This window comes from Drosophila sechellia, chromosome 2L, assembly GCF_004382195.2.
Source record: "Drosophila sechellia strain sech25 chromosome 2L, ASM438219v1, whole genome shotgun sequence".
Classification (NCBI taxonomy): Eukaryota; Metazoa; Arthropoda; class Insecta; order Diptera; family Drosophilidae; genus Drosophila; species Drosophila sechellia.
Genome location: NC_045949.1, coordinates 10,985,406 through 11,009,027, shown reverse-complemented (window position 1 = coordinate 11,009,027; position 23,622 = coordinate 10,985,406). Strand labels below are relative to the sequence as shown.

General features: G+C 43.4%; 1 protein-coding gene across 3 annotated transcripts in view; it reads right to left on the bottom strand.

The window, feature by feature from the left end:
* Positions 1 to 23,622, bottom strand: part of LOC6612137 (protein abrupt) — a 46,079-nt gene that overhangs the window by 11,183 nt on the left and 11,274 nt on the right. For 2 of the 3 annotated variants that reach the window (XM_032714027.1, XM_032714028.1), the window contains exons 3-7: positions 23,303 to 23,487; positions 13,319 to 14,118; positions 12,595 to 13,216; positions 12,203 to 12,493; positions 11,830 to 12,028 (exon numbers count right to left, since the gene is read on the bottom strand). In XM_032714027.1, coding sequence (XP_032569918.1) covers positions 11,830 to 12,028; positions 12,203 to 12,493; positions 12,595 to 13,216; positions 13,319 to 13,788 — 1,582 coding nt within the window. In that variant the 5' untranslated portion in view covers positions 13,789 to 14,118; positions 23,303 to 23,487. The remainder of the gene's footprint in view (positions 1 to 11,829; positions 12,029 to 12,202; positions 12,494 to 12,594; positions 13,217 to 13,318; positions 14,119 to 23,302; positions 23,488 to 23,622) is intronic. The other variant, XM_002036618.2, reaches the window with a different exon arrangement.

The following is a 23,622-nucleotide window of genomic DNA, read 5'->3' as shown; positions in this document are numbered from 1 at the left end:
ATGCGAACCCTTCGGCCTCACTCTTCGGCCCCATAACTCATCTATCAATTTTCACGTACTTGGACCGCAGCTGCCCCTTCCCCACATCCGCCACGGCCACGCCCCCCGCCCCCAGTCAGTGCTTGGGTTCTCGAGGATTGCGATTGTGTGGGGTTGTGCGCCTGGACCGAAGAAGGCGTCTTATTGCCAAAATGTTGCCCTTTGCCATCTTTCTTGTGAGCGAGAGACTCAAGCACAGTGGTGAGAAATGAGATTGATTACTGGAAGATCGCAAATGGGCAAAATAGAAAACTAAAAAAACTAAAACAAAATCAGAATATACAGTACAGAAACGCGAAAGTTTATCACGAAGTTGTGGAAAAAGTTATATTGTAAATCAACTGTCTAGAATCAAAACGAATTTTAAAGAATCCATTTAGATTTGTTACAACATCCATTTGCTTTGTTTTACAATGTTGATCATATTCAATAAAATTTTAGTTTGAAAAAGGAGTAGATTTTAAAATTCTCTCCAAACAATCTTGATCATATAATTAATGCAATTCTATATCACCGCATATAAGCATTCTTGCAAAAAATTATACTAATGACCCTTCATCTCTATATAAAACAAGTATGCCAATGTGGTTCCACTGTTCTTTTGGCTGGTTTAAAACCGAACCCGACTCCTTGGGTCCTGTGTACTTAAAGTTTTCTTCTCGACAGCCGCACACTCACTTAGCCGTCCAACTAGCTACACATACACATGCAGGCACACAGGAACAACACTAGAACGGACCCAACAATGAAAGCCGACAGCCCCAAATGTCATTCTATCTTGGCGGTCATTAGAACGGAGTTCACAAGGTGAAGGGGGAATGGTGGGGCTGGGTGGGGGCGGTGAGTGCTGGAATTGTTGGAATCGGGTACGAAAGGGGTGGTGAGCGATGTTCGTTCTTGGCAAGCAATTCGCTCCTCACTTCGTCTTTGGCCAAGATTATCTCCTTTACTTTTGGTGGCAAGAACTTTTTGCCCGAGCCCCACCTTCCCACCTCCCCACGTCTCCAATCCCCAACTTGTCCATATCCTTACTACTTCGTCTTCCTCTGCTTCATTGTCTGTTCTATTCGATTCGGTTTTTTGGCTCGGTTCTGCATGAAGTATTTCACTCTTTTTCCATACACTCTCCATCTCACACTAGCACACACGCTCGTATTAACTTGGCCCATTGTTTTTCGCTGTCCTTGTTGCCTCATGCAACTAAACACACACGGACAGCATACACACGCATACTGCGATATAAGGGTTGTCTGTGTGAGTGTGCTATTGATGCGGCTAGTTTGATGTATTACCCCAAAAAACGAAATGTCTGTATCGCTTATGCGGGGTTCTAGAGCCATGGAATGGAATAGAAATGGGCATTTTGGCATTTCGATTTAGTGGCACACACACACACACACACACGCACACACTTGCATGTTTGTAGAGAGACAAACGACGATTACGCCATCGCACGCTCTCACTCTAGCATAGAGTACACCCATAGCTCTATCCCTTTTTCCAAGGGGCACTCTGTCTCTCTCATGCGGGCCTTTTTATGGGCATTTTGTATAATACATCATCGACAAACATGTTTGCAAAGTGTGTACGAATATTATATGGGAATCTAACTTGTTGTTGCTTTTTGCGCACGCTTTCGCTCTCGTGCTTTCCTTCTTTCTGTGTGAGTGCGGCTGTGTGAGTGCGGTGGGTGAAGGGGTGGGGGGTTCAGTGGGTGGTCCTGGGTGGACTCGGAACAATTGCAAGGACATGTGCGATGGATGCTGACGTTGACGCCAATGGTGTCGGTAATGGAATGGCAATGGGCAATGGGCGAAAATGCTTAGGCCGTTCAGGGGCGTCGCTTTCGGGGGTTTCGGTTTTTTTGAAAGGGAGTAAGGAGGGGCTGGGGAGGGGGGGGGGGGGGTCTCGAAGCCCGACTCCGGCCACCTGCTGATGGGGTTGGAGCGAAGATGGATGTTCGGATGGGCGAGGGTCCGAAATGTATTCGCTTTGAATTATTCCAAAATATACAGCAGCCGAGGCAGCGACGCCAGCCGAGGCAGCAAAAAAGTTTGCCCAAAGTTTGTCCCACTGTGTCAGTGTGTGTGTGAAAATCCACATGGACGTCTGCATATACATGTGAGAGTGTGCGTGTGTGTGCGGGGATGGTGGGGGAGTTCGTCTCGGTTAGTTTGGCGTACAGTTTTGTGAATTTGAATTAAATGTACATAGTTTTAGATTGCGTAATTTATTAGTACAGGCTGCAGCCTGATGCCCAGCCAACCTATCACTCGCACCACCCACTGGAACACCCACTGGACTACCCATCCCCACCCCAAAAAGGCGTCAGCACGCACGGCCAAATGATGAACGATGCGGTCGTATGTGGTTAACGTTGCCGGGGATTAGGCGATCCGGGTGTGGGTTACTCTTTGGATTTCTGAGAGGGCGGATGAGTTGGTGTGGCTGTCGGGGATTTACTACTGCTGATGGGTGGCGATTCGGATGTTGCCAAACTCAATGAATAGCATAAATAGCTCAAGAAGTTTCGTTAACTCTGCGTTCCAAACATTCATGATGATAATCATTCTGTGCAAGGAGGTATTTTAAAATACTTGAGAATTTAAAAATGTGAATTTACTGTTACCTGATTAATAATCATTAATTTATATTTTAATATAATCAATAAATTCTGCACAGAAATCGGTTAAGATTCCTTTTGGAATCACAAGCTTACAAGCATAATTGGGCTACCCAATTGAAGGGGACTTCAAATCAGACCCCAACGGACACTTATATTTTAAGGGCACAATGCTAATCCTTTTCCATCTGCCTGCTGGATCCTTTGCGGTTGCGAGTAGCTGTTGAAAGGACCTCTTTGCCTGAAAGAAGAGCCGAGTCAAAGATGAATTGCTTCAGTCAGTGGTCGAACCGTTCTCCATGCCCCCCAAAAGCAGCTTGAGTTTCCGGCTTTTCAACCCGATTCATCGCCCTGCACTACACATCCATCTATCCAACTATAGAACCTTCGCCTATCCATCTAACCATCCGTCCTTCCATCGAACACTTGCGCCGCACTATTTACGGTACAATTTATTACTTTATGAGCAGCGAACTACTCGCCCACCGCCCACTGCAGACCCTAAACCCCCGCCAATACCCCCTCCCCCCTTGGACACGGACCAACGATTGTATTTAACTTCATTGGGAAAGGAGAGGGGAGTGGGGTGTTTGTGGGGCATGTGGGTGGTTTTGCGATGGTAATGAATGTATGAATTTAGAACGCAACTGAAAACTGGCGAGACAGTCGGTCGAGATAGTTTTTGCACCCAGCTAAATTCCCGCACCACCCACATTTCGCCGCCCATGGCCCACCCCCACCCCGCATTCTATTCATCATCAGCAGGCGATGCGGTTGGGAGCAGGACAGGAAATGAGTAGAGGAAGTTTTAGTTTCATATTCGCACGGCTCTGGGTTCAGGGGCGTAGTGAATGGGTGGCCGAAAAGGGGTTTTTGGATTGACGGTGGCGATGTTGGCACTGCGGTTTGCTGGGAGGGAGGGGGTTAAATAAGATCCCCCTTGGAAAGCGGGCGATGGCATGCTGTAGCGCCATCTCTATCCCTTTCACTCGCTTTGCTATGCGTGGCTGCGTCTGTATGTGTATATTTTCCTAACTACGTGCATGTTTGCTTGTATGTGTGTGTGTTAGAAAGTTAGAATTGTATTGAAATTGTATTTTGTTAAAATTCATGTTTGTTATTGCTGTTTTAGTTGTTGTTTGGTTGTCGTTGGCCAACCATTTTGTCGGTCTGTCTAGCGCTCTCTTTCTCTCGCTATCTGTGTGTGTGTGTGTGTGTGTGTGGGCTTTATTGCGGCACATTGGGCGTATGAGTAATTTCATTTGACTACTTCTCCCAGCTTTTCGGTTTTTGCGTGTAATTCTCTGACAAAAAGCGGGGAACTCTTTTTGTGTTAGAGCTTAGTTGGCAATATAAATAGTGCAAAATAATATAGACTATTTAGGTTTGAGGCTGGGCCAGCTAAATCAATAAAAACACTGCACGAAAGAGGAATTTAATTTCGTTTCATACCGAGTTAGCCTGGGATTTCTTCTCGTTTATTTGGTAAAGCCGGTACTCTCACCCGTGTTTTCTTTTTTTTTTTCTTTCTTCCGGCTTGGGTCAAATGCTGGACAGGGGAAATACATCATCGACACGTTCGCCGGGTGGCATAACGAACCACCACCCCCAGAAAGCCCCTCCCTTGACCCATGAGCGAGCACCAATCCCCACCCGCGCGCCCACTTAGGCGCAGGATTCGATCGCACAAATTGCTCATTGCTGAGGAAATATTTGCAATAAATTTAGTTTATGGCGTCGGCTGTTGGCGCTCGAATGCCCGCCTGACTGACACCCCTACGACCCCCTTTCGCCTACGCCCCATTTGCCCCTTTGCGCCCACACATACACGCACATTTAACCTCGTTGTAGGTGGTGGCCGCCTGTCAAAGCCTAAATTATATGCCAGGATGCGTGTTGGTGTGTGAGTGCGATATTTGGAAATATTAAAATGCAGGACTCAACCAGCGATATGTGAGTGTGTACGTGGTGGTTTATTGATGTAATATCCTTCAATTATTATGGATATTTGGCGCATTCCCGAGCAGCTAAATTCTTGTGTATCAAAAACGGGTTTGGGTAGCCGCAAAAGAGTTATTTCTGCTCAACGTCCGCCCTTAATTAACTGACCCGCCAGCATGGGCTGTCAAATAACCCCCATCCTGGGCTACCATTCTGCAACCCCACAAACAACCAAATCCCAGTCATTGGGATGCGAAAGACACACAGAGATGGATCTGAAGGAAATGAAATGCAAACAAATGCTCCGTCTTGTGTTTGTGTCTGTGTGAAAAGGATGTGTGAGCGCAGGACGCTGAGTGGAAACCCTGCTCTTCTCGAGGGGGTGAAGTCCTGGGCAGCAACTACTTTCGCATGTGCGGCAATAATTCATCCATTAAAAGGGATATCAATGCGTCAGAGGCGGTGGACGGCAGGGAGTTCTCGGGAGTGGCACAAAATAGGCAAGACGCAAGACGGAAGCGAAGGAGCAGATCCTGGCTGGCATCGGGGTCAAATGGAAAAAGGACGAGTCGAGGCAAAGTCTTCGCCATCCGTTTGAAAACCACACGCACACATTTTCTTCTCCTGAACCTTTCCTAATACACTTGGGGAAAACACAATATACATAATCACTTACAACACTTGAATATAAAACAGGGAATGCAATATAAGGTGATTTATGGATACAAATTCAAATTCATGGTAAGATCTGGAAAATGTGTACGATATTCAAAATATCGATATGATGTATGAATAAACCCAATTCTTTTTTTGTCTTATGTTTGCAAATATCTGTTTAATTGATAAATGCCACTTTGATTTCTATTTAATTCCCTCAATATGACAATTAGTTTTTATTAGTGTAGCTAATCAATAGAAGCTGTGAACGAAATCCGAGTGATAAGCGAAAAATGCCGACAGATTGCAGGCGTCGCACGAAGAGAAGCCGAAGGACCGAAGAAGGCCAAAAGGACTTCAAATGGACTCGGAACTGAACTCGAGACTCACACACACACATGTACGTCATCCATATGGATTTATGTAAATTCTATGCCCAAAAATGACCTTTTTGCCAAGGTAGCACTGCGGTGCGGGGCAAAAGAGCTCTGTCTTTGACTTTAGTAATATTTTCGTTGGAAATAAATTCGCATTTGAAACGGACTCGGATTCGGATTCGGATTCAGTAAACGAAATCCTTAAGCATACAATTGTGGAGGTGGAGAAGCTGATGGTGAATGTGGATATGGATTTGCTTGGGCTTGGTTGTGTGGGCAGACGGATGCTTTGTTGCTACATACGACCACTTGAATTTAAAATACAACGTGGCAAAAAGGGCCGCACTCAACCCTTTGGATTCTTGGATTGGTAACCCAAAATTCAACCCTGCCCAAAAACGAAATAGTTTTGAGCAAAACTTTTGCATTTGGGCCCCGGTACTTGTGTGTCTGTGTGCGTTAAGCTCAAGTAGAAAGCGGCAAGAAGCAGAAGCAGAGGGAATTTTGTTTAAATTTAATGTATTTCCTATGGCAAACACTTGTCCACTTGTACCACCCAACCACCCACCCACCATCCACCACCCACTGTTGTGCCCAAGAACGAGATGGATAGAGCTGTAGAGCTATTTCTACATACATAATAATAATGGTTTTTTATTTCCATTTTTCGCATCTATTTCCAAACTGTTTGTGTGTGTGTGCGTGCAAAACAATTTCATTTGAAGTTTAAGCAGAAAATTAGAATTTTCAAGTGTTGCAATGGGTTTTTCAGTAGAAAAAGGAATACATACATAGGATGTATGTGTGGAAACCTGTCCCATGCTGTCCGTTGCTGGGTTTCTGGTTTTGGTTTTCCTTCAAGAGAAGGAGAGCGTGTGTGTGTGTGTGTGGGTGCGTGTGTGTGGGGCGCACAATGACATAATCCCTCATCTACATAAACATTAGAGCGGGAATTTAACTCAAAAGTTTTTAGTTTCGGTTTCGTTTTCGGTCCATCCCCCAATTCCTGCCCGTCGGACCGAAAGTGTCTCCGGCTCTGGCACTTTTGCCACTTTGTTGCCCAGCAGCCTTCCTGCATACGAGTCCATATATATCAGCTCGTATAGGCCAGGGTGGTCTATCCAGCTAACACACACATACGCGCATACATGCTCACCAACGCACACACTCATCCATTCACCATTCACCAACACTCACTTGAGTGTGACGTGCAGCAGATTGAGTTTTTGAAATTAATTTGATAACATTTTTGTTTTGTTCAGTTTCGCAAGCGGGGCGTGGCATTGGTGCAAGCTATATGTATCCATATAGTGCATATATATTTGAAAATTATCTGCAACCATTTTTAGAGTAAAGTTGCCAGAAATTGAAGAAATTTGAAGAGCTTGACTCCATCAATTTATTGGATTTTTATTCCGGTTAAGAGTTTGGAAACCTTTGAGGATTTCACAAATATTTAAAATGGAGCTGACAACTTTACCAAAGTTTCTTTATCTTTTAAATCCTTTTTGAGCCAAAACCACTATCTATTAAATTAAATATTTATTAGCTAAACATAGTGCGTTGCTGTAAATTCCCCTTATCAATTTTCCTCCACCACAAAACTTAAGGAAATGGATTTCCTCCGCTTAAGTACCGCTTCATGAGCGGGAATCATCAACTTTCTGCCCACATCCCCACTGCCACCAACTTTGAGATGACATAAAAATGTCTTGGACAAGGATACATTGAACGAGCGATTGAAGCTGGCCAAGATACAAAGATACGGATACATGCGACAGCCGCACGCACTGCAAATGTATTTCCAATCATTTTACTCATTATCCGGGCAAAAGTTTTGCGGGCCCCCATGTGTGGAGTGTATGTGCGTATGTGTTAGTGTGCAAGTGTGTGAATCTACTTGAACATTTTCATGTCCTTCGCTCATTTGCAGCAGCTTGATTGGGGGCAATGGTCGGTGGGCGGAGTGGATGGAAAAAGTGGGTGGCTGGTGCCTCGTAAGCAAAGCTGGCCACACTAGGCGCGGTGAGTTAACGGGACCGAGCAGGACCCCGCAGATACAACTACAACTAAGTATGTATGTAGGAAAGTGTGCGGCGTGTTGGCGTTAATGGTTCTTGATGAAATGAAATAATGGGTGCGTTTATTCACGTAATGTATTTGTATTTGTTACAGCAACAGCAACACACATATTTACAATAATAACACAGCTCGTAAAATGAATAACTGAATGGAATGATTGAATGCCGGATGGAATGAAAGCGGCGCCCAGGCGACGCCGACAAAGGGCAACGGCTAACAAAACGCTTTTCGTTAGTTTTCATTATTTTCCGCATTTAAGCGTATTTATTCCGTTGTTAATCGAATTTATTAAATGCAAACACGCCAACAAATGCCGGCCAGAACATACATAAGGCAGTTGTTGGCTGGGGAAGGAGCCAGCACGCACCTTACGAACTGAACACCATCCCACTTCTGAGCAACATGGGTGCGTTTTGTTTGACCTGAGAAATAATGTTTCTCGCATGCTTATTTCCTTTTGCTGCCGGCTGCTAATTTTACGCATTTCACGCAGTTCCAGGACGCCAGAAGTGGGGTAATGGTCGGGATCCTGGCAGCGTACGTCATTAAATGTCTCTATAGCCAAAATCCACACACCTGAGCAAATTATCTGGCGCGCAGCTTGTAATCCTTTACGTGGCATAGCAGTCAGCAGATTTACCACAAAAATATAATTAGGCAAGCGATGCAGCTGACAGCACTAATCACATCGATCTGATTAAAGGCTTTAGTTTTCAACTTCCGTTTGAAAATCGTTGGTCTTGAATTTAACTTGAGATATCGAGTTATTTATGAGATCCCATTAAACAACATTTCGTTAGCCACACAACATATCATTTCATCATTTAGACCACGGAAAATGCATTCCCGGCCATATTTGACTGTTTTTTTTTGGCCACTTTGGCGTTGCAGTCCAAGGAAGTGTCAGAAGATGAACGATAGAGAGGAAAGAAGTGCATTTGTGAGCAGCTGGCAAATAGAACCCAACCGAACCAAATCGAAAGAAACTTTGCGCATTAGCTTTCGAATGCCAAACGCCAAATGGCCAGCAGACAGACAGCGCCAGTTGGTCCGGCCAAGTTTGTATCCGCCCCTGCCACGCCCCCTGCACGCCCCACGACTTCCGGAAACTTTTGCATTTCGGTCTGGCCAAGAAATGAGCCACTGGCCTCATATGTCAATGATTTCTTCCCATTTCGCATTGTTTGTTTGCATTTCTTTGCCCACGCCATCGGCGCCAAATGCAGTATTCGCACCTACGCTCCTCGCTGCCAGCAATCCTTTTTTTCCTTGGCTGCCCAACTCTTTCTTTCTCCGATTTAGCTGATTTGAAGTAAGCCCTCCTCCTTATCGTCCTGTCACACACACACACACCCCTTAGCTGTTATTATTTTGCCTGCCATTTATTTGCTGTCAATGTTTGGGCTAGCAGCCGCCCAACGAACCACCCAAGAAATCACCACCCACCCACCTGACGAGGCCGCAGCCGCCGGCCTGGCTGTCCGCTTTCTTTTTTGTCTCCCCGATATCATTTTCATTTTAAAATGTCCTCGGCAACGACAGCGAAGACGCCTCCAAGCCAGAGTCCAGCTTTTCTTGGGCCAGCCTTCTTTTCTACGGTGTCTACTACAGTGAAAGAAACCGGTTAGAGTCCTACTTTCTTTTGGTGGAATGATTCTAGGAACTCTTTCGAATATATAAAATATGTTCTAGCTCACACTGGAGCTTACACAATATATTAATAAGGTTATCGGTTATCGAAGAAACGTATACCACTAGTGCTAGCTATAAAAGTTGCTATATTTTGTTTAGTGCTCGTGAGAAAAACATGATTTATTTTCCACTGTGTACGTTCTCCCATGTTATTCTAGTCCTTTTTGTGCTCCTGCTCCTTGAAGACAATTTCGGGCTAGGTTTTTGGCCAGGCCGGGCCACTTTATAAATGTTTCTGCAATGGATTTTTGCAAAGTAAACTTTTTCCTCCTTTCTCGTTCGTCTTTTGTAGTTTTTGGGGCCCGCATCTGATTGCGAGTGTGTGACATTTGTGGGGGTGGAGTGGCGGCGGACAAGTAAATATATTAAAATGCAAACCCAACTCATATTACCGAGGCCAGGATCGGAGGCAGGGGGCAGGACTTAGCTTCCAAGTCCTTGCGCACACATGTGCGCAATTTCCAAGTCCGTTTTCGGCCATTGCCAATGCCCAGCGAATAAATCGAATGCACAAAAAAGCAATAAAACGAAATAAAATCTAAATATGTATGGTCTCGTGTGTCGCCCTTTTTTTGTGGGTTGGTGGAGGAGGGTAGCGGGGCAGCGGGGAAAATGTGGGCGGAGATGGCAGGAAAAACAGAAGGCAGGCAAAAATAAAAGAGAAAAAACTTATCATTTTTATCATTGCGCAAAAGTTTATCCTTTTTGCTCGGGCCGTTAATATTTTCGATTCGGATTTCCAAATGGCCAAAAGTCGCAGGACCGCCCCTTTACCGTTACTGCTCGGAATTTCAAATGACTTTGGCTCGTTGCGAAGCTTATTGAATGTTTATGCTTTATTAAATTTGATTTCTCTTCGCCACACCGGCATCTTCGCCTCCAGTCGGCTCCAACTAAACTGACCAAGTGCTGGCCAACATTTGTTGCAATGATCTATGTGCCCTGAATATTAAACGACATCGAAACAGGACTTTGAATGTCCTGGATTCGGTCGAAGGATGGTAGTCGGTCTGCTCCTGAAGCCGGCACCATTATCATTTTAATGCGCGTTAAATGCGACATTTGCGACATGGGACAAAGTGCGTGTCATGTGCTTAGGAACACAAACAACCCGAAAGGAGGCAGGAATAAGGACCTGGTCAAATCATATTTGTAGCGCTTTTTTCCTACACTGAGAGTGAGGTGAAAAGAAAGCGGTTGCGTTTTTACTATATACATATATTTATAGAAAACAAATTACTTTATATATGTATGTATATGATATACACTTTCTTCAAATAGATCGATAAGTGAATCTAATATGTCTCAAGACATATTTTTCTGTCAGTGCAGCCTGTTTCGGCATCCTTCCGTTTCACAATCGAATGGTAATCATAATCACAATAATCGTAAGAGCAATAGCCGTAGTTATGTCGATAGCAGTAGTGTTTGGTAATGGCAATAATCATTTTTTGTCGTTCGTTATGTAGAACATTTGCACATACGTGAATGGCCAAACGGACATTACGCACCCCGAAACAGAAAGCGAATGTGTTTATAATCACACGCCGAATGTCCTGGCCAACAGTTACATATCCTTGGCCTAATGCGACACGTGCTCCGCGCATATTTCTTGGCACCCTGGACGGGATTGGGCATGGGATCTAGTTGAGGTTCTGGACACCAGCGACAGTTGGTTATGGGCCTAATGATTGCCGCCCATTTGGGTTGGTCAACGCGTTACTCGGATCGAAAATCGTTTGTTATTGGATATTGGGATTATTTGGCTTAGGGAAATTGTTCATTTGTGAGTTTCACTGCCTAAATGCTAAGCTAATACTACGTCTTAAAATGATATTTATAATAGTTTTACACATGAATATTAAATGCAGTAGATGTGCAACAAATCGAAAGTAAATTTCATGTTTTGGTTTATTCCAATTAGGTATTTCCGTATACTTCGGATGCACATTTTCGGCTTATAATTATTTGATAGTTAGTTACATCATAACAAATTTCTAAAATGATGCAAATCATATACAAAACATCCGTTTTCTCGTTTCTTCATAAATAATATAGAACAGGCAAATATTCGATAAATCGATAACGCTTCTTCAAATTTATATTACTAATTTATAATCCATTATTTTATCTTTTATCTTAAATATATCACTTTTTTTGCCAATTAGTAACTGCTTTAGTTATATGTACTTCCCATTTGTTTATCGATAGATCGACCGTTAGTTACAAGGCAAAATGCAAATCATATGTGTAATGTTTTGTTTCAAAACACTCTCTTTCCAATCGATTTTTAAATCATATACAAGAGGCAAATATTCAATTTTGGTTCCGTACAATAAAGTGTAAACGAATGACAAGCTCCTAATCGTATATAGTTTCGGTATAATGGAGCATATTAAAATGAAAAACTCGACTCACCGAAATCGCTGTTGATGCCAGAGGGTCCTGGCAGAAGTCCTGGAATGCCCTGGAGGCCGAGGAATGCATTGGGGAACGAGTGCGAGCGCTGGTTGTCAATTCCGTCGAGGGTTCCATCGTGCTGACCATCGCCTCGATCCGAGGGCTCCGTATCACTGCTGTTCGAATCCTCACCCGCGCTCTGTCCGAGTTCGTGTTTCTACAAAATAATATATATATGATAATTAAGATTTAATTATTAATGCATGCTGCCTTTATACACTGAAAAAAATAATATAACTGTGTGGGAAATGAATTTATTCCTTTAACAAAAAACCAATTTCACGCCAAAAACTTTTCTATATGAGTCTAAGTATTATCCAAAGTAACCCACCGGGTTGGCCTGCTGTCCGTTGCTGTTCTCCAAAGCCTGTCCTAGTAGCGATTCCCTCAACTCCATGTTGCGCTCCCGATCCTTGGATGTGTCACGACCGCTTCTGTTCCGGGTGAGCGGATGCTGTCCGGCGACGGGGAACTCCCGATCCAACAGCAATCGCTCGGGACTGATGCCATGCTGGGCACGGAACAAGTCCGCGCTCTTGATGCGTTTCTGTGGCGGCGGTGTCAGATGGCTCTTCCGGCTGCCCTCCATCTCGCCCATGTCCCAGTGGTTGCTGCTGCTGGCCTGCAAGGAATATGGGAGAGTAGGGATGCCCAAAGTTAGTGAAAGTCTGGAAGGGATCAACCAAGTCGAGTGCTAGCATTTCGTGGAACTGCACACTTTACTTTGCTGGGATTGGGGTTCGGGTTTCTTACGGGCGACGCTGCCGACGATGCCTTCAGCTCCTGGATGGCGGGCGTACCGCTCGTCTGTCCGCTGGCGCTGCTGCTGCTGCCGGCACTGGCTGCTGTTGCTGCCGCTGCTGCGGCAACTGCGGCGGTCAGGGATGCGGCCGCTGCTGCTGCAGCCGCTGCACTCGAGGCGGTCACTGGTGGCGGTATCTGTGGCGCACTGAACGGTGAGTTCAGGCTGCTGTTCAGGGATCCGCTGATGTTGTTGCTGCTGCTGTTGTTGTGGCTGCTGCTGTGGTTGTTGCTATTGCTGTTGCTGCTGTTGTTGCACGCGGCGCTCGTTTGATTGGGCGATAAATAGCTGCTTATCTTGTTGTGATTACTGCTCTCAGCATTATTGTTGTTATTGTTATTGTTGTTGCTTAGGCTGTTGCTGCTGCTGTTGTTGTTGTTGTTGTTGTTGCTGCTGTTGTGACTCAAGGCGGCGGACAAAGCCTTGGAGTAGGGATAGCCACCATTGACATCCGCCAGACCGCGAATCTGCAGCAGGTGAGCTGTCTTCAGAAAGTCGGGCAACTGTTCGTGGCTCACATTCACCTCACCATTGTACATAAAGCTATAAAAAATGTTTTATAAAATATTTAAAATTTCAATTCTCACTAAAAATCTAACAATAGATGTCTTAAAAATTGACTATATTTAATTCATTCAAACTCACCTCAGCAGATTCTCGACATCATCGCAGCGCACGTCGCGCAGGATGACTATCGGATGCTCGCAGGGATTGGCCTTGAGCAGCCGGCGGAAGTAGGGGCTGCAGGCGCTCAGGACGACCTTGTGGGCGGTGAAGGAGCGCTCGTCGCAGGCCAGTGTCACGTCGACGAAGTCCTCCTCGTCCCGCAGGTGACGGAAGGAGCTGAGGATCGAGCTCTGGAAGTCGTTCCACTTGAGGGCGTAGTGCTGCTGGTGCTGCTGCTGCTGATGTGAGAGGTTCAGGGAGGGCGGGGGCGTGGCCGGCGAGAGGGCGGATCCGGTGGCGGCCATCGTGAGTGAGGATAGGGAGGACAGGGCGTGGGCGGCTGCTGCGGCGGATACGGAAACGGAGGAGGTCGCCGGCGGCGGGGGCTCCATTTTGACCACGCCCGCGTTGTTGTTCTCCGCCGTCTGCAGCTGTGTGGATTCGGTCATTTAAGTGGACCTCGTCTAGCCGGGATGGGATCGGATGGTTTGGCTGTCTTAATGGACCCGGTTGCTTCTTCTTTTGTGGCTAGTTCCTTGGCTATTGTCGCACAAATGCTTCCCCTTCTGCTTCGCCTTTGTTATGTGTGTGTGCTCTTCCTTTTTCTTTTAATATTTCCTTTTTTTTTTTTTTTTGAGGGGGCCTGGCAAATATTTACACTGCCCGTCCGTATGTACGGATTTTCCGGCTTCTCTGCTAATTCGGCGGCAGCCTCGCGCGGCCTTTGTCCATTTTCACCGGACTCTGTTTGCCACGGCGCCCATGGACGGAGCTAAGTGCTGGAGGGCGAGAGAAGAAACCAAAATTAAGATTAGTCTTCGAATGGCTCAAATCCAAATACAATTGCTCGGGCAGGTGGGCCAATCATTAAATATTATTACCAATTATTCATACATAAGCAGCGGGACTGGGACTGCCGTAGTGCCGCTGGATCCGCGGTTGGTCTAATGAAACCATTAATTACACGAGCGTACCCCCCAAACCATCGAACCACTGAACCACCAAGAGCGGGCCACTTGTCGGGGCATTAGACGCAAATCAATTTAATTTAACCGTTTACAAGCCACAAAACAATGGAGCTAACGTTGCCCGCCACTCGCAAGATCTTTGACTTACACTTGGGAAAATCGGTATTAAGAGATCTTAGATATTCCGTACTTTATTTCCGCACTTTATACAATAATATAATATATCATCAATAGGTAGAAAAACTTGAAATTCCCATACAAATGTCAAATATCATTTAACGCCATCTATATTTTTCATAATTCCAAAGTATCATAGTCATTTTCCAAGTGCACCCGCCAAATAATTGTACAAGATTATTAGATCATTATGTAACCAACCACCAACAATCCATCCATCTTCAGTGTGCTGCCGTTCACCGATCTCCCCTCGCTATAAGGCGGACCAACCTGATCGATGTACCGCCATCAAAATATTTATAAACGCATTCATCTCTGGGTTTCGGGTTCATCTCGTCGCTGGAGTTGGATTACGATCGCCATGGAAGATTCGGATTACATCTTGGCGTTCGAATAATTCGAGAGGCGGAACTCCGTATCCCCCTAATTCCATTACCTTCACCATCTCACAAATACTATACTTTCAATGCAATTGGCGCCTGCAGTTGCAGACTGGTAATTTTTCATGGTACATTTGGAATTCCGCTCGAAAATCATGTTCACAATTTCCCTGGGTACTCATGCACTTATTCACTCTGACTCACAACGTTGTTTGATTAATGGTGGGGCATTTTAAACTCGATTATGGCCATCACTTCTGGCCGTGACTAAGACAATCGAAGGAGGCTGGTCGGCAGCAGGTATTTTATTTGAAACAAGTAAGCTACTTGGTATGTGTTATTTGTGCAATGAGTGAAGGGTGAGTTAAATGATTTAACTACATCGTTGTGGAATTTGAACTGGCCTTTTTCCCATTTTATTTTATTTTTTAAATAAATGGGAAAGTCTTAGCCTATGGCCTATACCAAAAATTTATGGTACCTTTTACCCCCAATCGAAACCCTCTGCGTTGCTTTGCGCTTCGCTGAGCTGCGTGCATTTCTTTGCGCTAATTTATGAAGTAACCCAAAACAATTTCATCACAACACATTTGCTGGCAATTATTTCGTTTATTGAACAAACATTCGCTTTGCCTCGCACATCGCATAAATCCGAGGGGTTGGGGGCGGGGCCAGCTGCCATACCATACCATACCCTACAATACAATAACTAACCCGGCCAAGACACAACAAAATAAAACAACAGATAGTTTCCGGCTTGGTAACCGAAAAATATGTAAATGAATGGCGAGGGGCGCAAAAAGGCAGCACAAAATACGTTTTTCACATGTAATCAGCAGGATGTGTGTGTGAGTGTGTGTGTGTGCGCGCAGGACGCAATTGCATTCAGCATGCCACACACATCAAATGTCCAACTTTCAAACGGCAACTGCCTAAAAACAAAAACATTTCAGAAATTTGCGTTTATCATAACACAGTACATTTTGGCAGCCGAAAAGGGCCAAAAGCCATTCGTGAGTGGGTGTGTAATTGAAAGGAAGAATATCCTGCGGGTCGGAGTCGAGCGTAACATAATAACAAATAAATGTAAATGATAATGGTAAATAAAAAACGAATTACTAAATAACACAGATATCGCTGGCATATGTATGCGTATACATCTATACATGTATATGTACACACACCCACCAGGATTTATATACAATCATACATATATAACGATCCACATACGATATTTATATGGCTATACAAACACGCGTATGCAAAAAGAGTTGGGGTTCGTATCTAGAACTGCGGAAATGGCAGCAACAACTGTTGTTGGCCATGGGCACAATCAAATTTGTACTAACTATTTGAACACCCCGAACACTCTTGCCCCGAAGGGTATATTGAATAGAGCGACTATCTTGTGACTGACAAAGATAATATTTTAAAATTTTGTTATTTCACATGGTTTGTTATTTTGCACCAATACAAAAAAATATTAAAGTGACAAATTTTACCAATATTTGAACAAAAAACATAAAATCACAGGGTACATTTAGTTAGGATAACTTCTGCTTGTTATTTTTGGTAAATTGATACTTTGCCTTGGCAAGTGAACTAAGTTCCTTGGTAAATATTTTACCCCCACCGCCACGCGTATTACAACCCCCCGATTCGCCTCTGTCATGTATACCCCAAACCCATCCTTTATAACTAGGATTCGGGGGCGGAAGGAAAGGGGGAGGGGCGTTATGATGATGATTGTTATTTTTACGATTTGCATTTGAGCTGTCAGTGGGAGAATCATTGAATGTACACAAATGTCCGAGGTACAAGTTGCTCCTTAGTGTGTGTTGTTGTTTCTTTCATTATTTTTACAGTTATGTTTATATCGTTTATGAGCTCATATTGTGGGGCGTTCGGCCTTATAAAGGGAATGTGCTGGGAAAGCCATAAACAAAATAAACGCAAATCAGGAAATTGAGTCAAATTGGTTTCGGATGCGAGTGTGTAGTTTGTGAATGTTAGCCAGAAATAATTCAAAAACTTTGCCGATTAAATCAAATTAAGCTCAGCTTTTAATAAAAAGAATAGGTTTGCATGATTAGTGCTAAAATTATGCATATAATATCCATTATATGACGGCGCCAAGTATCAAATCGAATTATAAACGGTGTCAACAATGCAAATTCCGCACAGCCCATTTAAGAAGATCGTTCTATCAGCCTAGTTCAGTGTGCAAAATTTGTATGGGACAATGGGAAAGGACCTCACTCAATGCAAGCAAATTAGTTAAAAACCAATTAAAATCGCTCATCCGCCACGTTGACCAAGCCGACGCCACACGATGATTGCGGGGGAGTTTGGCCACCATATACATACATATAAAATCTGTACATAGGGTAAATGGATGTACTCATAGCTGTGTGTGTGAGAGGCTGCACACGTTCCAGGTCCAAATATTCTAAAAATCCAAATTAGAATGTCAATAAAATGCCAATTTTAATGAAATAATTAATTAGATTTTGCACATCAACAATCTAACACGCATTTGCGGACCAAACACCCAGTCGTATGTGTTTATAAATCTATGTGTATCTATGTTTTCTAGTCGACTAAAACCATTTTTAGAGCCGAACCGTGACTCGTGAGTGGATGTGTGAATACACTAAAAGATTGTGGAAATGGAAGTTATTTAAGCCACTTTTTTTCTATAACTAAAACTAAAATGAAATACAGCCATAGAACTATCAATTTTGAAACATCTTCAATTTATTTTCGGTTCATACTCCATTTCAGCATTTCAGCTCTGATTTATGTATTTGGTTGTATTATCCTGCAGGTTTTTAACCAAAAAACTCTCTCATGGCCACACATCAAAAACAGATGTATAAATTAGCATACACGCCAGCAAAAGCGTTATAGTTGCTGGCTACCATTTTGTTTAGAGTTCGCCTGACCTCGCACATTGGCTTTTTCTAAATTTGCATGCGTTTCTATCTTCATTTTCCTTATTATTCATCATGACATCCTATTCAGTTGTGTTTTTCTGCTGGCAGCAGCGCGATTTGTTCGATTTTCAATTATTTAAATGGTTTTATTTCGTTCGCCTCACATTCACACTCATTTGCATTTCTGGACCCCAATCCTCGCCAGCCACCACAGCCATATCATCGTCCTCAAAGTTGGACACGCATCAAAGTGGCACTCAATGGCAGGGAACAAAAAAAAAAAAAAAACTAAAAGCGAGAAGGGAACTGAGATGGAACTCACAGCGACTATTCCTAATTGCCTCGGAGACTTTAAATTGAGACATGAAATTGAATAATTCAAAATAATTAGCAGGCCAGAAGACAGCCCTCGGTGGCAGTGGTACTGGCTGTCTCAATCTCATTCTCAGTCGCAGTCTGGTCGCGTAATTGCATTAATGATTTTGACAAATGACCGACGCCAAAGTCGCCTTTGACTTTGACGTCGACTCGATGCAGATGAGAGGCCCAACTATATTGGCCAAAAGACTGGGTGACTAGCCACAGTCCCAGCTCAATTTATTACATTTAACGCAAAAATCAATCAAGGTAAGAGCTGCTGATTCAGGGCCAAGTGGTTCTACACCTTAATAAAATGTTAAAACTAAGTAAAACAGCTACTAAGCTAATTGAAAAACAATAAAACGCAATAAATCGTATACATAATAAAAAATGCCAAGAAAATTGATAAATTTTCAATATTTTATTTCTAAGCCCGACACTTGATAGAATACTTTTTTTTCCCAGTGTTCGGCTTAGAAAAATCTGCGATCCATTTCATGGATAGACATTGAGGCGCATTCGTAGCCAGCTGCTAATTAAACTAATTGAGTAATTTCAGAAATTCAGAAATTAAATGAGCAAATAAAAATGCCCAAAAGACAGAGACATAAACAACAAACCAAAGCCAAATTTTAAAGCGCAGTAATCGCGAGCGCAATCCAAACCCAAACCCGAAATGGCCCCTAAAAATTGGAATTGTAGAGGGGCAAGATCTCCCAACCATTCGTCAGATGCGTGAGACCATTACTCATGGATCCAACTAGTGCGATAAGATCGCACTGCAATGCGTTTTTATTGGCACCCACTAGCGTACTATGGCCACTATATACACTGTGAGCAACCAACCTGTCCTAATTAATTTCCAACTTCACCAAAATGGCTCTCTTAATGGGGCGAGTCCACTAGCCGATAGCCATCTCAATGGGCCGCAATTAGCCCGAGGTTGCTATTGTTGCCGCTAGTTGATAGTTGGTAGTTTCGCATGGCCAAGAAATGTGTGGCCAAATTTATGCAAATGCCAATTCGTGGATGCCATCACTCCACCAAGTTTTCAACTTTCTTTTGACCAACAGAAAACACACATAAAGATAACTAGATACATGGCCAGCTATATAAATGCGTACATATATACACAAGATGTCAATGAACTGTCGTCTATAATAAAAATGGTTAATATTAAAAAAGAACTTAAAAGCCGGAGCGTAGAAGAAGAAATTGAAGATTCGGAGACAGAAATTGATCTGTTCGACCAAAGATTGGGTAAAAAAGAGCCGGTGAAAGAAACAAACTAAATATGTGGTATTTGAAATTTACATAAACTGGCCATAAATTAAATTAGCCAAAGCTAATGCTGAAGCGGAGGCCAAAGTATCCGAAAGATACAAGATGCAGGCCAACAAGCGACCCAGCATCATCATTATTCGAATACAATTAACACAAAGAGAAAGCAACTACGACAGCAGCAGATACAATGGCCGTAAGAATGAATACGTCGCATCGTTCAGATATTCACCGTATATACTGGCATTAATTTTCCCTCTGGTATGCCACCACATCCAACTTTCGGCATTGAAAAGCCATAAAAATTCGAAAAAAAAGAAAATAACGAAAAAACAAGTTGAATCCGAAGTAGAAGTAGGAGAGATCACAGCGGATCGCGGATACAGATACAAATGTATCGCGACCTGTAAGTGTGCGTCGTCGTATCTACATCTTATAACATTTAATTCATTGTTCACTATTTGGATTTTATGTGTATTATGTATTCCATTTTGTAGTTTTCGTTTTCGGACATTGTTTTTGTTTTTTCTTTCCCCTTTTTTTCCGTTTTTTTTTTTGGCTCTTAGCCGATTTGATCTCGCGTTGTAAAGTGCTTCGGCTAGCTGGCCATAATGGAAAACGCGTATTGGCCAAGTTGTGCGTGGCGCTGTTGTTGTCATTAAATTTGCGTTTATTTCATTGGTTAACTTGTCTCCATTTCCTCTCCTCCGTTTTCTATTTCGTCTGTCTGCCTCTCCCATTCCCCTCTCATCAACAATCTGTATCTGTATCTGTATCGGCTTTGTATCTGCGTGTGCGTTTTATTGTTTCGTTTCTTGCTCGTTTTCAATGTTTTATTTAATGATCGTGTTTACATACTTAGACCATCTCTTTCGCCCACGGTATTTCAACTAAATTGTATTTTTTTCAGTCAGCTTATATGTGGGCAATTCAATGATATTAAAAATATTTGGTCAATCTATAAGAAGTGAGCTAGATTGTGAGATTTAATAAGTAGAAGTATTTACTTTCTGTTTTGATACAAATAGAACATAAGGGTCTGTAAAACATTGTAACTTAATTCTGTTAATTTTAATCAAGATGTTGGTACATGATGATAATATTACCCAGTAAATGACTGGCCTAGAGTTTCACTTATCGGAACACAATCTATTATTGTTCCCTCACCGAAAGTGTCAATCCGATTTCGAGGTCCAGCCGAGATTATCCGGCCAAGCGGCTTTGATTGGGTTCGGGGGTCAACTGATGGATCGATATGTGACTGGCGTTGACGGCGGTGGCCAGGTTAATTATAACATTAGCCAACTGACAACTGGTCAGCAGCTCAACTGGTCCTCGGCTCAAAGTATCGAAGTAATCGAAACACACACTCCAGCACACACTGCTGATTTGTGAAGCGGAAGGTGTTTGCCATCGCCATCGGGCAAACAATATCCAAATATACTTTTCCCACACTGCCGCCTGTGTTTCGAGGTGTTCACACCGACCGACCATCACCATCCCCAACCCCATCTCCATTCCCTCGATGAGTCGGAGCTCCCCCGCGCGGATTTTTAGATCGGGTTCGGTACTCGTAAATTTCCATATGACATTATTAGGTGGTTCGCTGCTTCTCACTGCTCCTCGTTGCCGGCTATTATGTCATAATTTTAGGAAAAAGTGAAGCGCTCAACCAAAATAAATTAAAAATTGCTTTCATGCTTGAATCGTTTTCTGAAATGGGGTGGGCAGGGGGGCGGGTAGAGCTGAATGAGTACTTGGTTGCCTGCGAATCCGGCGAACTTCATTACCGGTCGCTTCACATCCAAATATAAAGCACGTTGTGACATAGCCACGGATCGATCCCTTGTACCCAATACCCTATACCCTACACCACTCACACACACACACTCGCTCCTCCAAGTGTTTATGGTCGATTGAAGGCTTGTAATGGATAATATGCTGCCGCTTGCTGCCCTCCTTTTTGGGATTCAAATTTAGAACGCCGGGGTGAATGAAGTGCGCAATATTCAATTAAAGTCATTATTATTAGTAATTTCCCATCGCCAGCAATTGCCATTGATTGTTCGTTAGATCCATCCATCGATCTCCAGATCGAACATCCATCGATCGGTGGATCGATCGAACGGTAATCCCACCCCCAACCGCACTAATTGATATTCGAGTGCGATAGACTCTCGGCCCCTGGGGGCCAGCTGCATTTTGTTTGGGAACCGAGGACGGTACGGACTCCATACCGGAAAAATTCATCAATTTCCAATTTGTATGTATTAAGGCGAGCGGCCCACACCCCCCATTTGGGAGGGGAGGGGGTGGTGCAAGCATAATGAGGCATTATGCAAAAATGCCCGAGTATACTTTTTCGCTAATGAAGAGCTGTATTTTTTCTGCTCGCTTGCCTACATACGGACGTCTTTATTAAAAGTAATTAAGTCGTTGTAATTGTCATTTGACGAACTGTCAGTTAAGTGGAATAGGTGCTGGTTGGTTGGAGGGGATTGGAGGGGATGCAAATGGGATTGTTTTGACATCTGCTAGGAAGCTACTTCAATTTAATCCCAGAACTAATTTTGGTTCAATCATTTTGGTACAGGATTAGCAATTCAATTCAATTCATATTTTTAAGTTTGCATTAAGATTACCAGTTCCAGCTCTACTCGGAGTTGAATCTACCCCATGGAGTGATTATTCCCCCTCAAAAACCAAGTTCCCAATTCTTGCCCCATTCCACTGGCTGGCGTCATTGAAGTAAGTAATAATTGTGTCTAAATTTGTACGCAGACCATTTGAATCTCAATAAAATTTATAGTTATGACGAAAATATCTCCTCCTCGCCCGCTCCGCAAGTCGATTCCGCTCCGCAGGCGAGCTTTAAAAGCATTTTTGGGTTGGGTTGCCTTTGGTTTGGTTTGGTTTGGGTAGCCAACGCGACCGTACAGAAATTGAACTCAAGTGCAGACAATTGAAGCTCCTCAGAGAAATTTTTGGACTGCGGGTTTTTGCTTTGAGGTTGTGCGTTGAGGGGAAATGCCACCCCTTTTGATGATGCATGTGTGTGTGTATTTGATTTTGATTTCAATTCTCTATTTATTCGTCTGTCGTTCGCTTTTTTTTTTTTGCAAGCGGTTATTAGCCAATGCAAAAGTCAGCCGACAGTCGAGTACTCGCGCCATTTGGTTAATTGATTCCAAAGTTTGCCATACCCCTTCCAACCACCCACAGCCCTCAGAAGTCCCTCATGCCCTCATATGATTTGGTTTTTTGCTGGCGTTTGCTTTGACCAATTCGAATTTGTGTTATTTATTGTTGCCATAGAGCTTTGGACACAAGTAAATCTGTATTGCAAACTGGACAAGCTGGGCACACTGAAAGAAATCAGTCGCAGTTTAATCATTTCTCTGTTAACAATTCTAAACTGGAGTAAATTACAAACAACTTACAACTTACTTATTACAAAAACATAGAATTTAAGATTTATTCCTTATAATAATATATTGTATATATTGTATTCTCTGTGATTTCTTTCTGTGCACTTTGCTGGGGGGGAGGTGAGTAAGTTTCTAGGAACTATAGGTACCCATAGGGTGGGGGATAGTGACTTAGAGAACACTGAGAACGCCACAATTACGGCAAATTAAAAGTAATATTGCGTGGCTCTTTGATTCTATTAAGACTGTTAACCGGGGGGTACAACAAGGAGTTTGGGGCAATTGGATGGGGGCTTTTACTCGAAGAGGGGTCGCATCGAGGGATGACAACTCGTTCACATTTAACAACATTAAGAAGCTTTTCAATTGCGCGGCATTCAATTAGCGAATTGATTTGGCCAGTCCACTTAATGGAAATTTGAGTGGTACTCACATGTTGCTGCTGGTTAATGCTGCTTCCACTGCTTGCCAGAAGATTTCGATGATGTGGCTTAGCTTTCGATTATGGATGTTGCTCCAAGTGTTATTGTTGCTTCTCCCAAATGGCGTTGTCTATTCTGTTCGAATTTTATACGGCTGCTGCAGTTGCTTCTTCCACTTTCAGCTGCAACTCAGTGTCTGCAACAAAAGAAACGGAAAAACAGTTGACCATTAGAAGATATTCTAGATTCACCCTCGACTCGCTAGGCCCTGCGATAAAAGTGTCAATTGCAATCAGAATTTATTGCCACCTTGCGATGCGTGGCTCAATTC